Raw genomic sequence first — 17761 nt, forward strand, 5'->3', positions numbered from 1 at the left:
TTGTCGCTTTTGAATAGTTTTTAATTTTTTTTTAGCGTCACTGGAAGACATCTCAGACAACACACTTCCACAACACGCTCTATATCTAGCTTAAACTAGGCTATACAATTACTCTTAAATGCAAGGAGTTGAGCAAAAGTATTAAAAAACCCACTGAATATCACATTTTTTTTTTTCACTTTTATGTGTTACATTTTCATCTATAATGATTTATTATTTCAAATTGCACCAAGCATCGATAAACCAATATGCTTTATACAAACGCAGCACACTTAACATAAGTTCTAATTAGATATTGGCAACCGCGTAATACGGCATTACAAAAATTTAACCAACTTTGATTTCAGCACAGGGTGAATTTTAAGTGTCCGTAAGCTAATTTAACTTTTTGAACAACGTAACTGATCATTTTTAGGTCCCTAAAATAAGTTGCAATATATGTGCAGGTAAAAGAAAAACAATTCGAATATATTTTGAAAGATACAAGATAAAATTTTTAAATTATAAACGTTTTGATAATTTGTTGTTGTGAAAATTAGTAGAATAAATGTGCTTATTTTATGTAACTAGATTTATTCAACTTTTACCCAAACATTTATATAGAACTATATACTCCCACCCATTATGAAAATGTGTCATAATATTTTAATTCAGATGTCCAAATATGTTATAGATTAATTTCCTAAAATTTAATTTGCTTTATATCTCTTTATAGCGCTTAAAAAACTCACCCTGTAAATATTTGACGGCTAAATAAATCAAAGAACCTAGTCGACTATGTTAGTAAACTTGTACAGAATATAGTAACAAACTAACTGCATTACTTTGCTAGTGAATTTGATGACATTCAAATGTCAAAAAAAGATCAAAAAGGTGTATCAATGAGTGCGGGTTACTAATAAATTACTTATCACATATTGTCCTGCTTATATACAAAACTTTAAAACTCCTTGCTATTTTCCATATGTAACTAAAACAAACCAATATAAAGAATCAAAAAAAGACGTAAACTTAAAAATCATGTATATTAACCCAAAGCAGCTCATAAGATGAAAGATGTGTAATAATATATATAAAACAAGGCGCCGCCCTTGTTTAGGTAGTTTGCCTAAGTTCCTAATTTTTCTACTTATATACCGACTAATTAGAGACTTTCTGAATACCTCTCCCTTCAAGCAGTGATTGCCAATTTGGAAATGAACTTTACTCCATTTAAATTTTTATAAAAATTGCAATATTATCACTCGACATAAGAATTATAACTATTTAAAAAAATATATCCATTAGAATTAGTTTCAAGTCTATGATATTATGTTACACATATAGACATTAAAAAACAAAAGAAACACATTTATTTTATTGAAAGTTTGCTGTAAATATTTAAAAAAATATGAAGAGTGACGACATTTCATGATGAGAGTTGTTTGAAAAATTCCAACGCAATAAATTTGTTGTTTATTAAGAATACCAAAAAGGTCTGGAAGCAAAGAAAGAGCCTCTTTAGAAAAGTAAACCCGCGAGTATTCCTATAGTGAGCCTTCATATTTACATTGATGTATTAATTTACCATAACAACAACAAAAATGGAATCTACAAGTTGCAATCGTAACTGGTAAAAATATGTATATCTAGGCGATTATAAACCAATATGGTCCATGGCTGACTTTGAAAAATATATCCGTGATTGTTACGTAATGCCTTCTGTAATGTTAAGTGTTAATCATCAACCAAAAATATGTCAAAACATTGTACTGGATCTAGTAAATGCTTCAATATAATCAGATACGGTATCTCAAGCAATGTAAGTACCTTTTACAGTTTCAAAGGAATCATTTTTAATTAATATATCCCGCAGTAATATGTAGCGACTGATATGGGAAAACTGTAATTATAACATATATAGGAACTTTCTTATTTACTCAAACACAACATAAAACAGGTAAGGTTTGAGAGATTTTTTCTATGCTATATTAAATTGTACCCAATATCCACTGACGAAAAAAAATGTGCGCCTAATGTGCTTTTCCCAATAATTGACTAGGACTGCTTCTACAGAATCCACTATGTAAAATAGGCCTGTCACCTACCAAAACAGGGACTAAAAAAAATTATTGTGACCTTATATTATCCACGGGGCAATGGCACCAAAAATTAAAACTAATTACAACTTTTTACATCATTTTCCCACTGGTGACGGCTATAGTGCCCTTTAAATGTAATTTTCAATATTCTTTAAAAAAAGTGTTTAAAACCAAACAGTTTAATTGCCCTCCGCTGCCTTTGGAAAATAGTGAAGTTCCAACTGCATTTCCCGTGGCTCAAAAATTACCCTGCGAGTTTTCTTTGCCTCTCCATGAATCATTGCGCGTGCGAGGTGCTTTCGTGTTACGACCAGAACCGAAAGATTGAGTACGTGACCTCGGCTGTTTAAACCCTGATCCTGCAGGTGCGCTCGTTCCAGGTTGAGGGCAGGTATGCCCCGATGTTTCCGATCTGCAAATGAAGGCGAATAGAGGAATATTTAAAATTCCCAATAACCATATGTAAGTATGTAGAATTTGCCTGTATGTTTTAATCTATAATTATCAAAGCTTATAGTTAAATGAATGATATTGGATAGGATTTGGAAAAATGAATTTAAATTCAAAAAATAAAAAAACATACTTTTCTTTTGAGGTAGACGATCTTCTGCTGCTATCACGAGACGTGCTGGGAAAGGCAGAAATTTGGCTTTCCGACAACGTCCTATTTCTCATTTTCTGGCGATAACCTTTACCATGAGGAGGCAATATTTCGTTAATCCTTGGCTGGCAAAAAAAGAAATCAGAATTAAGTATCGCAATAAATTTCCCGCATAAAAATTTTTACTTCAACTACCCGGAAATCTTCTATAGTCTTGAACCTAGACAGGTATTTGCTAAGCGTAGAGTTGACGGAGAGATGAGTTCCGTGTTTGTAATATTTCAAAAAAGCCCAAAACTTTTCGAGTCCATACAGTTGTCCGTTTTCGTAATCTCTTATAGTCTCCTCTTGAAAATCTTCGTAGAGATGCGGTCTAAACTTGACTTCAAGTCCGTAGGAGAAGAACCTAAAGAGACATTCCAAGCCGTAACGGTAGCCTTGATCAGCATCTTCAAGAGCAAGAGACTTGAATTCACTATACATGGTACGGTTGAAGTTCTCTCTAAGGAAAAATGACCAGAAGCGGAAGAGAGTGTTCACCTCGTTTGACTGACCAATGCCAAACCTCTTGCGTTCTAAAACACATTTTTTATTCATTCGCATATTCACATTATTAAACCATTAACCTTTAAGGCACTTCTGTCTAAATTTGGAGTAAGCTTGCTGCGTGAAGTTATTTTCTTTCAATAATGCATGAGAAGGATGTTGAAAGCTAGGTAAAGCTTGCGGAACACTTCCATAGCTAGTAGCTAAGTTGCCATCGTTGGGACTAGCCCCGTAGCTACTTCTGCAATGAAACAAGCATCAAATAGATAACCAACGTATGTGTGCGTATGTGCACGCTTAATTACCCAGTAGAAGTAGTCCTCAATCTATGCTCTCGAATATCCATAATCCAGCCGACATGTTGTTCCACCGGAGGATTGCTTGAATGTCTAGTTTTACGTTTTCTAGGTGTAGTAGGATCAGGCCTCTCGTCTTTCACCACAGCATAAAATCTGGGAACGTTTCTATGACCACGTGCTTTGACAGCTTTCTTGGAAGGCTGAGCTGTGCTTACATTAGATACGGGCTCGATCTAACGAAAAATGTTAATATAAATGCATAACAGAGAACAATCAGCAATCTTACTATGGGTGGTGGTGGCGGAGGCACTTCTGGATTTTGCACTTTCGGTGCGGGTGGTGCCAACTTTTGAAAGTCTTCTTGGCTTATCACAGTAACAGTTCTGTAACTTCCCACAGAATTGCGATCCTAAAAATGAAATTCCGGTAACTAAAGCATATCTAAAACCCTCGAGAATGCCTACGAAGTCGTCATGCCATAAGTCTTCTTCGTAATAGTACAACCCATCATTAATAGCTTGTTCCAAATCCTGGGTCATTTTAACCCTAGTCGTCCAATCTCCCGTTCTATCGTATCCTTCATGCTTAGGAGCTCTTGATGCTTGAGTTACTATTAAAAGTTTGTTCACTTCTCGATCGCTCAGTTCGTCAGAATCTTCTTCGTTATTCCTGAAAAGTTTCACTATTAAAACAGGGTTATAAATTTAAAATAACCGTTTACCATTCAGTACTAAAAGTATTCTGTCGTCCGATCGGCACATTCTCAAGCTCTTCGTCGAAGTGGAATTCAAGCTCTTCTCGTTCATACTCTAAATGTTTCGGTTTTTGCTCCTTTTTTCCTTTGTTTTCTTTATTTTTCCGTTTCACTTGTAACCAACTTTCTTCTTCATCATCTCGGTTTTTCTGTTTGCCTAAGTCTGATTCATTAACATTATTTGTGACATTGTTATCGCCGTTAACTTGGGGATTCTCATTTTCCTTATTATTTACAGAATCTAAATTTTCTGAAAAATAAAAACTAGACTCTTTGCTGTTGATTTGGTTGGGTTAAGCCAATAATACTATCAGAGGTGTGGCTATATACTATATAGCGTTCTCTAGAGGTTTATTCGATAGATTGCTTATATACATAGTTTTTATGTAAATTTTAAATATATTTTTAATCCTATAATCTATTTGGGACGATTTTTAATATTCTGGTTTTTGAATAGAACATTATCAATGATTTTGAAAAGATAACCGTTTTTTTCATCAATATATATTTAATCTTTTAAGGTTTTCTTTGTGGTACTCGTTGTGAGGCGCTATTTCAATGGTATTAGGTTCTGAAGGGAATGGATGTTCCGACTCATAATTGAAAAATCTCTCTGAAAACGTTGGTTTATGACACAAATTTATAATTATTTAATTGTATTATTATGTTTTATCTCTTTTTGTTTCTCTTTTCAATCCCCTTTGTATCCAGAAAAAGAATGGCGTCGATGACTTCTTTTTCTACGAATAAATTGTAATAGTGAATGATATCTGTTGAATGTCTTCAAAATACTATCTTAGAAGTATCTTTAACCGCCATATAAAAGATTTATCTTATGTTTGCACGTTTCAATGCTTTATTTGAAAAAATATCATTTTCAGGCGTTTTAAAGAAAGTTATGACTGGCGAAACAATAAATTTTCAAAGGTTTGTTTCTATTCGTTCAAATTTATGTTCAGAATATTGTTTTTGTGAATAATATGATGTATTGATATAATGTAACATAATTTTAAAGTCAAACTCAGATCAGAACTGAAATCTTCATAAAAATTAAATAATGGAATTTTTCAAATAAGACGTCTAAACATACAATCCTGTGATACATATTTCAATGTGACATGACAAGTACTTCTGAAAAACGACCAAACAATATCAGGTACTCACTCTTTAAAAAAGTTAAAAAAAGGCCTTTACCTCATAAAAGAGCTAAAAGAAAATTTATTAATATAACCGCGTAGGGCTTAAAAAACTAATAACATGTTGGTAAAGATATTTAAAAAGACATTTTTTTTTACAAATTTAATTTTTCATTACTATTTATTAAAAGAAATTAAATTCGGCAACACCATTTTCGATATATGAGTTTATCATTAAATTTACCATCTTTTGTCTTATATAATCTATCTTTTAATTCTGATGATTTAGGAGGTAAAAATAATGAACCATGACACTTTTACCACTTTGTGAATAAAAAAAAATTAAAGCCGACTTTCTATACCTATATTATAGTTTTTTTCTCTATAGGTATTATCAGTGAAATCACAATCCTCTTAATTGTACCCACCAATTACAATATCTTGATAATGACTCCATAAAGGTCGAAATGTCGGCGATATATATATTATATTTAAGACACGTCTAAGAGGAAAATTGGCTTAAATCATCCAAATAAGGCAATGTAAACTAGTGAGGTCATCAGCGAATTAAAAAAATCAACTAAAATTTTAATAGGTCTTGCAATATTAGACATATACCTTTATCAGTAGGGACAAATTCTGCAACATCGGGGTTCAAATCGTCGGAGAATTGAGGGGTTGGCTGTAATTTTTTTACGACAGGAGGAGGTGGCAAAAGTTTGGAAATAATTTCTTCTTTTTCTCCATTTTTATCTAGTATTGGCCACTTCGTCGGATCATGTTTGGCACGAACCTAAGTAATGTAATCACATTTTAATAAAATGAACTTCTCCAAAAATGAATTCACCTACTTTGAAACCGGCAGATAATTCGATTTTATCGGATGAACTAATTGCGTCAAGAATCAAAGAAATATTGCTTGTCAAAGCTTGCACTCTATGAAAAGAAGCTATAAGCGTAACAGGCAGATATCCTTCAGGATCCATTTTCCTTCTCAAAAAAAAATCTCGGTTGAGATTATCTTCGCTAAAGTAATACTCGCTACAAATAATGCAAAATGTAGAAGGACAAGATACTCATAAATTATATATTTTTACATTTGGTTTCGAATATACTCTTTGAGTGTAGGACCATCAAGGTTCAGGTAATTGTTACTATTAAAGTAGTAGGTACCCATGTAAGGTACAACGAAATTTTGGCCATCTAGAGATCCACTAAATTTTGACGAAAATTGTGAAAAATCTCCACCATTCTCAAAGTATTCAGCCTCATTGGGTCCTCGGTTGTTTCTGCTGAATTTACTGGTCACATGTCCTCCTCTATTTCTCCAACGACCTCGAGGAGCTGCAGACACTGGCCTCGGATGCCTGTTATTCTGATGATTCAGGCTTTCAGCCCTCCAGTCTCTATCTCCATCGCTTACAGTTGACTGTACGTCACCTAAAACCATTAGTCTTTCTCAGTGCAAATACCGAAACGTAAAAGTTTCTTAGTTATTACCCGGGCGGTGATCTACATTATTATGCACATTCCTGCGTTTATCGTTTTTATGAGCTTTGCTCAAATCTATCTCTAAGGGTACCCATTTGTGTTTTGAGGACTTCTTTTTATCTTCTAGTGTTGACGAGTGCAAGTCATTGGGGGGCTGTTGTTTGTCTTTTTGAGGTTGCACCACTGAGGGAGGACTTGCAGATCTTTTTTGCTGTTAAGAATTTTGACACATGAATCAAAATTTCAAAGACAAAAAAACTTATGTTTATATTACATACCTTTTTCCCTTCACCGGGCTTTAAAGTTGGTGGAGGTACCTAAATGTAAATTGCAAAAATGTAAAAAACTGTTACATAAAATTGATGAGGCAACTTTTGTTCAACTGAAGTAATGTAGTCTTAAATAGGTAAAGAATAATTATCCGTGTAATTTATTCAAGGGAGTTACCTACCAGACACAATACTTCACTTAAAACGATTGTGTTAATTATCCGCTGCATATTTTAAAGGATATTAAATTGGATTTAAAAACGTATAAACTAGCAAAAAGCTAACCTCATGTGAAGAGTCTCCAAGCGAGGGCCAGTCACAAATATCAGAAAAATCACTAGCCTGTAAAAAAAAGCGTCGTTAGTGACTCGAGATAAAGAAAAATAAATTTATTGCATATAATGCAGGCGGTGATTTTGGAACACGTACTCGAATAAGGGTTTTTGAAAATCAGATATAGACATCCTTCAAGGTTTTTTTTAACGGAGAATCCAAGAGTTTATTTCCTGTTTCAAATTTACACGAAATATTAGATACTATATCCAATGTTTTTGCAAAATTGGAACCTAAAAAATAGTTTCCACGTGAAATAATTGTAATAACGCATGATAAACAGACATCAAAAGAGTAAAGTGGTTTATATCAGGTGAAAAATGTACTTTGATTTGCTCCTATGCTTGGTGAGTGTTCAGTTTATTTGGAAAAAATGATATCTATTAATTATAATATATCATAATATAAATCATATCTAATTTTTGGTAGGCCCATACAGAGATTATTTCTTTTATTTCTTCTTTAAAAGATGCAGATGCGAAAATTAAGGGGCATCTATCCAAGCATTTTTTCCCAAAATCATTTCCTGAATTATGAATATGTTTCATGTTTTTATCGCGAACTGTATACGCCATTCTACTCGCTTGTATGTGACGACAATAATTAACAAAACTACAATTATCTATTTAACGCATCAAAGAACAACATACACAGCCCTTAAAATTATAGTGCCAGCATTGGACAGTGGGACATTAACAATATTTATATTAGCTATTCGAATGGAATTTCGCGTCAGCGAAAGAAAATGTTGTAATGCCGCATTCCAACAGTGGTATATATATTTTTTGTGAAACCCCCTTTATAAAATATCTACTGACTTTTACCTATCTACAATACATTTACACTTAAAGTGATCAATCTAATGTATTTTTCTATTTTTTTTATTCTTCTAATTATTGGTGTCAACACAATTACCAAATAATTTCTTTATCTTGCACTCTCTTTGACTCCTTTCAGAGGGTTCCTAATATAATATTTTACCTGAATAAACAAACTGCTAAAATCGGAGGCATAAATCACTATTATTTATCATATTGAAACAAAAAAATAAAACACTAGTAACACGTCATGTACCACATACCATAATTTTTTAATTTCTAAAAAATTGGTATTACGAACCGCTGAACAGTTGCAGCTTTGAAGGTCAGTGTGTTATTAAGGACTAAAATAGTGTTACGATGCAGTACCAGATATCAGTAAAATAGATGTACCCAGTTTAATGGACACTACAATAAACACAAACTTTACATTTTCTGTTTCTATATTACTGCTATGTTTATGACGTCTTAGAAATATCAATAATAAATTTGCGATAACGTTTTGTAATAATTTATAGCAACAACTGTCTACCTTTGTGTAAATGATCTCACTTGAATTGAATATCAATTATTCAGTAGGCACTCAGAATGAGTAGTATATTGAATGTACTGTTAAGGGGAATTTTATATGAAAGCATGTCTGTAATAAGCTAGCATTAATTTGCAGTTCATTACAAATGACTTGATCCACGGAAACCACTAACTGTAACTAGTATTGTTGTTCTTTTGAATCCATTGGTGCATACAAGACTACTGTACGGATTGGTTATTTTTCGTTGGTTTGATGGAATAGAAAAGAAAGTAAGAGACGTGTTACGAGTCGATTTGTGAACTTAGTCTATTGTTCCCAAGATAATTGTGCATCTTCATTTATTTCTGATACATAGGAGACTTAAAAAATGGCCTTTTTCCATTCTTCATTACTTTACAACTATTACATAAAATAATGAAAAACTGAAAATGATTGTTATAAATTTTTTCACATAAAGTTTTTTCGTTTCCCAGTTGTTAACTAACTTTTCTTTTTATGGGACAACCTATGTGTTTATGTCATTAAATTACATTTATTTACTTATCTCTTTTTACAATTTTTTTGCTATTTGATGTAGGTAAGTCACAAAAACTATATTAAACCGTTAAAAACAGTTTTCAATATTTTTTGAAATAAGTATGTTTTTATATAAATAACTTTAAAAAAATCGAATCATATTAAAATACAGTATCAAACAAAATTAGAGCAACTTCTGAAATTTTCTGTTAAAAAAACATATTTTGGTAAAAATGAAATCTATTTTTATGAATATTATTTCTGAGATTATTTAGAATCAATTTATGGGTAAAGAAAGTTGAATAATTATTCTAAAGAATCAAATAAAAAAACCTTTATTGATTCAAAATTGAGTGCGACAAAATTAAAACAACTTTTTAGTCATCTTGGTAAAAAAACATTTACAAAATTGTTTATTTTATAAAATTAACACTTAGTCCAATACCTCTTATTTGCAATTACTCGAACACATTTAACTGGTATGGAAAAAATTAGGTTGGTAATTATTTGGAGGATCCATGGAGTTCTATTAGTTTTTAATCTACTCAAATACCATGTCTTGATTTGTGATATTTTTTCCCAACAATCTCCCTAAAGTTCTCTATAGGATTTAAGTTCGGAGCCTGCAACAGCCATTTTAATACTTAAATTTTTTTTTCCACGAATCAGTTTTTGATCGACTTAGCTGCGTGCTTTGAATTATTATTCGGCTGGAAAAAAATTTAAAGGACATTTCCCATTCAGCATATGACAGAATGACTTGATCTAGTATGTAGGTTTGTATATTTTGACACTATTCATTTTACCTCTTATCCTATATATTGAACCCATTGCAATAGCAAAGATGCCATCACCTCTTCGTGTTTTATGGTGCTATTAATATATCTTGGGTTGAACCTTTGGCCTTGTGGTTAACGTATCTATTGAGCCTCATCACCTTCATAGATATAACACTTGGATTCGTCTGAGAATAAGACCTCCATTGGTGCCGACCTTATCTCGATAATAGGTGGCACACAGCATTCTAGCATATCTTTTTTTTTTTAGAGAGGACTGGTTTTTTGGCTAGTATTCTTTTTTAATTCATTCTCTATTAATCGACGTTGTATTGACCTTGAAGAAATATTTGTTTCTCCAACAGAGGCCAATATTTGGTGGGCTGACTTTCTTGGAATCTATTTACTCAACCTCTACAGACGCCTATCTAACTTTTTAGTCGTTTTTCTAGGCCGACCACTACGCTTTAAGTTAGTGTCAACCCTACTTTCTTGAATCTTTTAATTTTTTTGGAAACCACGTCTTCATTAACACTAAACGTTTCAGTAATAAAATTTTGTGATTTGCCACTATCAGAAGCACTAATTATTTGTCTTTTAAGATCAACTGAATAATGAACCCCTCCAGGCATGGCTATGAATGTCATTTCGATAAAGGATCAAAATAATATGAAAAATATAGCACTTTTAAAAATAAGTTGCTCTGACTTTGTTGCAAATATTTTTACTTCAATAATGTTTTTTTTTTATTTGACACCCTTGAAACAAATTCAACTTTCTTAATGTACAAATAAATTGTAAACAACTTCAAACATAATATTGGTAATAACAAATTTTATTTTCAGTGAAATATTTTTTATTTAATGTACTCTTTTAAGAGTTGCTCTAATTTTATCCAAAACTGTATATTAGGTGCCCCATATAAAAGAAAACAAATTGAATTTAATAACTGAAAACTACGAAGGAATTGAGTTCAGCACTGGATTCTTTACAAAAAAAACTATATAGAACAAATGCATAACGAAACCCACTTTAGACCAATCAACTAAGTTCAGAAAATTAAACTTGCAACACCCATCTTCCTTTTTTTCTATCAATCACAAGATAGAAACAAGAAAAATTGGGCTCACTGTAAAAATAAAATGCTTCAAATTGAAAAATTTAAGTGTATTTTTAAAAATCAAAATCAGGTAGCCCATATAATTCAAAATCAACTATATCTGTGCGGTGTTTACACAAGCGAATCAAAAATAGTCCCAGACATAACATTAATTTAAAAAAATTAAATACAACCTAAAACTTGCACTTTGGTGATGAACTACTAAAAAAAGCATGCAAGTGGCTTTTGTTTAATTATGTAAAATGCATGTTACTTTAAGTTAAAAAACACTCGTACATTTTATTGTAATTTTGATTCAATATACAATAAAATAAAATACCTAGAATTTGTGCTATACAATTTTTCCAATCATTCAGCCAAGAAGACTGAGTTACTCTTACTGTTCACTAAATTTACATTCTATCGAGTTTTTCCATCATTCTTAAGATTTTACATGGAATAAAATAAAATTTGTTTGACTGTTTTAAAAATATTTTTTATAGTTACCGAAATATGAATTAAACAACACAGTATTAAGCAGGACTTTGTGAAACAACATTAATGTTCACGCAGTGAAATAAATAACTTATGAAAAATAGTAATGAGAACCTACTTAGCACAACATTCATCTAGGCCCTATTAGTTCCCTCATACCTTTGTCAAAATATATGTCCTAGCCTAAATTGATATGTGCTATATATTTATTCAATTCAGCTCGTACAATTTTAGAATTCCTGTGTGTTCAGTGAACTTATGATCATCGGCAATCTGTTGTAGAACAGTGAGCAACAGTAATTTAAGCAATATCTATTGTGTTGTAAAGGGTAAAAACCAAAAACCTAGCTTGATATTTCCATGGCATCGCATGTCACGGTCGTGAACGTTGCCATATATGATATATTTACTTATGTTTTCCTTTACATACTTCAGACAAGGGTAAATATACAAAGCATGGTCAATAGCCCATGTTCTGTGAATATATCACATGTAGGATGGCAGCACTATTTCCATTTAGAATATGAATTATTTTACAACTAAATAGAAAAAAAGGTTATTAAGAAACTAGTGTCACTTGGCGAAAATTCAACGAACTACGACATTTAAAATTGAAGCAATAAGAATTCTTTTATCACTTTCCATCTATTTCTACATTTCAATATAGTTTTTCATTATGTTTTTTGCATGTAATGTACAACAATTATCGACGAGTATTTACCTAACCCTGCGAGGAATACAGGTCTTACTTTCAATTTTCCACATATTTTAATTGATGGACACACACTACTGAACAATTGGACAATGGAAGTACTATCTGTTAATTCGACAAATTGATTAATTTATTAAAATATATGTATAAAATAGAATAAATACAAATCCACAACATCACTTTGGTAATAAACCAGGAATATGAATATGTGTCAAAATATGAAATAGAAAAAAACATTAGAACTAATGTGGAAACAACACATAAAGTACCATAATGAATGTGAAAAACAAAAGCTTAAGCAGGAACAAAGTTTTTAGAACTATGTATTTTCTGAGTAGCATTTTCCTTCATAATTGGAAACTAGGTATATTAATTGGTAAATATCTCTAATCCATGCTCATGCACTTGGAAGAACTGATTCATGTTCAACACAGAAGCTGTAATTTACAACTGAACAACCATTCTGAGTGAAAACAATGATGACAGTTAAGACATATAGTTATGGAAAATCCAGCCAGGATGTCTATACAACAATATTAAAGATATTTTCTGAAAAATAAAGACTATGCGGGACTTGGAGCTCTCTTTCTAGAGATTTTATTACTGACTAGTCTCCTGGGTCTACGTATCTTGAGTTTATTTATAACTGGGAAGATTTGATTGGGGACATTCCTTGTTCCATTTTTAATTTGCAATTATTCAAGAAACCACAGTTTTCTTTTTAACACCTATTCAATTAAAAATTAGCCACAAATGATTAATCTTAAAAATATAATTAAATTTGTAAAATAAGAACTATTTGACTTGTTTAAATATACTTGGCTTCTGGTTTGAATAGCCTGTATTTAATCAAAACATATTAATCAAACTAATATATATTATTAATCTGATAAAAAAACTTTAGTCCACCAGGTATAACAAATAAATCAACATACTGAACAGATATACCTTATTTTAAATACATTTTAAAATACAGTATAGGACACTGTTCCTTGAAAATTGTAAAACACCACTCTTAGCCATGCAGAATAAAAACTCAATATTTCTCAGCTCATGAGTTTAGTCAAGAAGCCAGCAGGGAAAATAGTTTTTATACTTATTCAAGCCTCCCTGGATAGAACACATAGTTGCTACACAGATATTGGTTATGATCATATATAATCTGCTTGATAACAGACAAACTAGTGCTTGTGGCATAGTTAAAGTGAATAATAAGTAAATGGAAGACCTCCGTAAATAATTGAAAAAAGGTGACAAACTTTCATTCACTACCAATAATCTAAAGGAAATAAAGTAGCAGAACCAATGCAAAACCAAATTGCTGCTGTTATGTCATAGAAATGAGAAAGAACCAATGGGAAAAAAATTCTTCCATAGCCTGGCAAGACTATTTGCAAACCCCAAATGATTACATACAAACAATAATAAGATGACAATCTTTGAAATTTTATAAAATCTATAACAAAAGCATCAAATTGTATAAAAATATTCTAATTTTTTCAAGGTGAAATTAAAAAAATTGCAAAGCTAGACATTTCAAAGCTACTGATGGAAGTAATGCAAAATCCCAAATATCTTCATTTTTGACATGCTTATTGGCTTTGAGGCCTAAACATTTTTTATATTATTTCATAAATTCTAGAAACATGTGGGTCCATTAATTTCCACTAAAACATGCCCATAAATAAAAACCAACATAGAAAAACTTACATTTGAGTTACTTGGGTTTTGACGTTTCTTCTCATTTGGTTGTCCTCTGGATTGCCCATTAGTAGCAACTGGAGATTGTTTCTGAGTCTGTAGTACAGTGTCTGCAGCTGAGGGTAGAGGAAATGGTGGCACTCGCGGAGGGTCATCTTCTGTACCTACTTGAATATGTGCCAGCTGTACAACATTTGCTCTGTTCTGCCATGGATTAACTTTTGGTAAAGGTGCGGTGACAAATACTTTTTGTTTATTCTTATCATATGCTTGTTCTTCTGGAGGTTTTGCTTCATGTTCCTTATCATCTCGGTCTTCACGCTTTTCTCTTCCCTTTCTATCATTAGGCCTTTCATGGTGCTTTTCTCCCCCAATGCCGTTTTGGTGTCTTCGCTTCTTTTTCTCACTTTTGCGTTCTTTCCGACTGTGACTGGGAACTGGAGTAAAAGACCCATCATCATCCACTGTTTCAGCTTCTATTTGATTTGGTTTAACATTGGTAGGGTCAGTTTTTACAGAGACAGCTATTTGGGGCTCCTCTTTGGGTTTTATATTATCTTTACCACCTACTAGAGGTGGCAGTTGATTTTTGAAGTTTTGAACTGCATGTGCATAAGAGCCTCCTGCTTCAGTCTTGTCTTCCTTTAGTGAGGGTTTACGGCCCTCTCCCTTTTCCATTTTTTAATTATTCGAGCAAAATGTGACGACGAAATATCTTTAAGGGCAACGTTGAGTAAAATTGGCAATATGGATACAAACCATGTTGAGTTCAGGAACGCATGGCACCACTATTTTTGTTCTGCCCACTGCATAAAACTGTTAACTCTGCACAGAATAATAAGTTACGTAACGGACCACGCGGAATTTCCCAGTCGCACTTTTACTAAAAACTACTAAATACTACTTCGCTTTTTTTCAAAAACCATGCATTTTCCGGAATATTTTTAGTTGTTAAACTGTGCTTTTAGGGAATTGATTGTCCGATTGGTCCTTCGGCACACGAAATGACAGATGACAGAAAAAGGGAAAAATGGCGTTTACAAGTCAAAAGTCAATTGTCTTCATCTTTTTATAATAATAAGATTTTTTTTATATAATCTCATGTAAAGAAAGTAAAAAAGACTAGTAACCAATTGATATCATTCGTTATTAAGTTAAGTTTTCAAAAGGCACAAAAGAAGAACTAATAGTTTTTAATTTCTAAATTAGAAATTGTGCTAGAAAATCGATTAATTTCGGTCCTCCAGATAGTGCAAAGGTCTTGCGGCAAAATAGACATTTAATATTTTCTACATTTCTCAATATGCTATCACATGTCATAATGAAACAAGCCCAAATAAAGAAGTCGACAATATTGCGAGGTCTAGTGTGACTTTAAACTTGAATGCCGTGACAGGGGTCTGAGGTTTCAAAGCTAATCCAAACTAATTTGAACTAATCTGAAGTCTCAAGCCGCCGCACGTATAATCGAAAATAGTCAAAAGCAAAAAGTTGCGGCATGTCATACATGTACGCTTCTTTGGGTTAAAGGTTGTTTTTCGCTTTACGCGCTCTTTGTATTATATCATATATCCGTTCCGTACACATTACTTTTAATTTAAGGTAACCCTCAAAGGATGAGACTAGTAGTATGTAAACGAAATAGACAGATGTACAGATTAATGAAACTACATATATGCTGTTTTTCCAGGTTTATACAGGTCAATTTGTGTACACAATCTATCTTAAACTAGATTTTTAAATTATGTTTCGTTCTGTTTTTAGGTATTTTCTGTTGTTTGTGCAGGTGGCCTCAGAACCGTTTCCCTTTCAGGTATTTTTCGCTATATGTGACGACGCACTCAATAAATGTCACCGATGCTAGTGCCATCTCTATCTAATACTGAAGACCTCTAGAACTTCCTCTTCTGCTAAAGATATAGCTAGAGGCCGTTGACGCCATTATCCATTGTCATGGTCATGTTAAGTCAAGAATGAATGGTTAAATTAATTGTGTCATTGTGTTTTTTTCAAGTTTTGATAGTAAAATTAAAGTTTTATTAGCTATTAAATAATACAGAAGAAAGATAATTGGTCAACTATAGTTGCAATCATAACAGAGGGTCAGCCTTAACTTAATTAGTCCTTTATAGACTATACCAGGTCGAAACTAATTGCTAGTTTGCATGCTTAGAACTAGTTATGAATCCTTATAGTCTTCTAGTCAATTGAATCCAATAAATTGGGAGCTCATTGCTCATTAGTTTATTTCTTATTAAAGTAGAAACAATACTTTACACTGTCAAGAATTAAATTCAATTACTTTTCTGTAGGTGAGTCCAATTTCCCTTTAAATAATAAAGATAAAATACAAAGATTAAATATATTTCTCAATTCTTATCTTAACAGGCTTTAAAAATTTAGTCCTTTGTTAGAAGAGAAACAAACATTTCAATCAGATACTAAAAGAAGGCTATTAAGTAACAATTATAGTTTTTCCTATCATGCTAAAGATAAATCACACTTATGAATTAGTCAAATACTTGAAAGTAACTAAGTTCCAATTACAGCATTCAAATTGCACAGAAAAGGGCTCAGGATGACTTCAGACCACAGGCCTCTAGTCTTCTGTGGTCCTTCAGGTTCTGGTAAAAGCACCTTGGTAACAAGGATGATGAAGGAGTTCCCTGATAAATTTGGCTTCAGTGTCAGTCACACTACCAGAAAACCTCGACCTGGTGAAGTACATTCCCAACACTATCATTTTACCACTAAAGAAGACATGCAAAATGACATTGATAAAGGCAAATTCATTGAGACTGCCTGCTTTGGTGGAAACTTATATGGAACTAGTTGGGATGCTGTACAAGCAGTTGCCAAAGAGGGAAAGGTGATTGTTAGGGTACATTAGTGTCTAAATATTGGTTTAGGTGTGTGTGCTAGATATTGATGTACAAGGAGTGAAGCAGATTAAACAGACTTCTTTCAAACCATTTTATATCTTTGTGGAGCCCCCATCCCTAGAAGAACTGGAAATTCGCTTGCGTGCCAGAAAAACAGAGAGTGAGGAGAGTTTGAATCAGAGGTTGGCTATAGCCAAAGATGAGTTGGTGTATGGTAGGTTTCATTTTAAATATTTTCTCAAATTCTTTCTCTTCAAAATTTTAATTGTAAACATGCTATCTGCAATTTAATCTTCCAGGGCGAACTTCTGGCATATTTGATTTGCTGATTACCAATGACAATTTAGAACATGCATATTCCAAACTAAAAGAGTTCTTATTGAGCCATATTTTGATAGGGACTGCAAACACTAATGGGAAATAAATAAATTTTAAAGGCCAGATTTTAAAGAAGCTATTGTTAAAATGTGTCCTATAGGGAGATTTAAAACAGATTTAGCATTTTTTTTCGATGATGCTAAAATACCTGTCTAGAAATAATTGAACTTTTCCTTCAGTATTTCATTTAAAGTTGAGCTTTATCAATTATTTTAATTAAATATTGTTTATATAATTTTTTATACATATGCTATATATTGTAATCTATTGATGTTACACCACATTGTTAGAACAAAATAAAACATTTGAGCATTTGGGGATTTTTGCTTTGAACGCCAAAAA

General features: G+C 32.3%; 2 protein-coding genes across 5 annotated transcripts; one reads left to right on the plus strand and one right to left on the minus strand.

The window, feature by feature from the left end:
• larp (La related protein) lies at positions 1-15162 on the minus strand. 3 transcript variants are annotated; one of them, XM_066299289.1, is made up of 15 exons: positions 14169-15162; positions 7463-7519; positions 7187-7225; positions 6918-7119; positions 6515-6857; positions 6269-6458; positions 6036-6210; positions 4249-4531; positions 3992-4196; positions 3814-3936; positions 3534-3760; positions 3309-3469; positions 2869-3257; positions 2665-2807; positions 1-2493 (listed from the first exon to the last, which is right to left on the minus strand). In XM_066299289.1, the coding sequence occupies exons 1-15, from the start codon at positions 14835-14837 to the stop codon at positions 2319-2321; spliced, it is 3381 nt and encodes a 1126-aa protein (XP_066155386.1). In that variant the 5' UTR covers positions 14838-15162; the 3' UTR covers positions 1-2318. The 3 variants fall into 3 exon arrangements, with proteins under 3 accessions (XP_066155386.1, XP_066155388.1, XP_066155387.1); XM_066299291.1 differs by lacking the exon at positions 14169-15162 and adding an exon at positions 8592-8610; XM_066299290.1 differs by lacking the exon at positions 7463-7519.
• A 595-nt stretch (positions 15163-15757) lies between these two features.
• LOC136348465 (guanylate kinase-like) lies at positions 15758-17733 on the plus strand. 2 transcript variants are annotated; one of them, XM_066299298.1, is made up of 5 exons: positions 15758-15859; positions 15924-16261; positions 16709-17028; positions 17069-17255; positions 17341-17733. In XM_066299298.1, the coding sequence occupies exons 3-5, from the start codon at positions 16738-16740 to the stop codon at positions 17463-17465; spliced, it is 603 nt and encodes a 200-aa protein (XP_066155395.1). In that variant the 5' UTR covers positions 15758-15859; positions 15924-16261; positions 16709-16737; the 3' UTR covers positions 17466-17733. The 2 variants fall into 2 exon arrangements, with proteins under 2 accessions (XP_066155395.1, XP_066155394.1); XM_066299297.1 differs by having other exon boundaries at positions 15761-15859; positions 15924-16471.
• Positions 17734-17761: the final 28 nt, after the last annotated feature.

Source organism: Euwallacea fornicatus, chromosome 33 (genome assembly GCF_040115645.1).
Source record: "Euwallacea fornicatus isolate EFF26 chromosome 33, ASM4011564v1, whole genome shotgun sequence".
In the NCBI taxonomy this organism is placed as follows: Eukaryota; Metazoa; Arthropoda; class Insecta; order Coleoptera; family Curculionidae; genus Euwallacea; species Euwallacea fornicatus.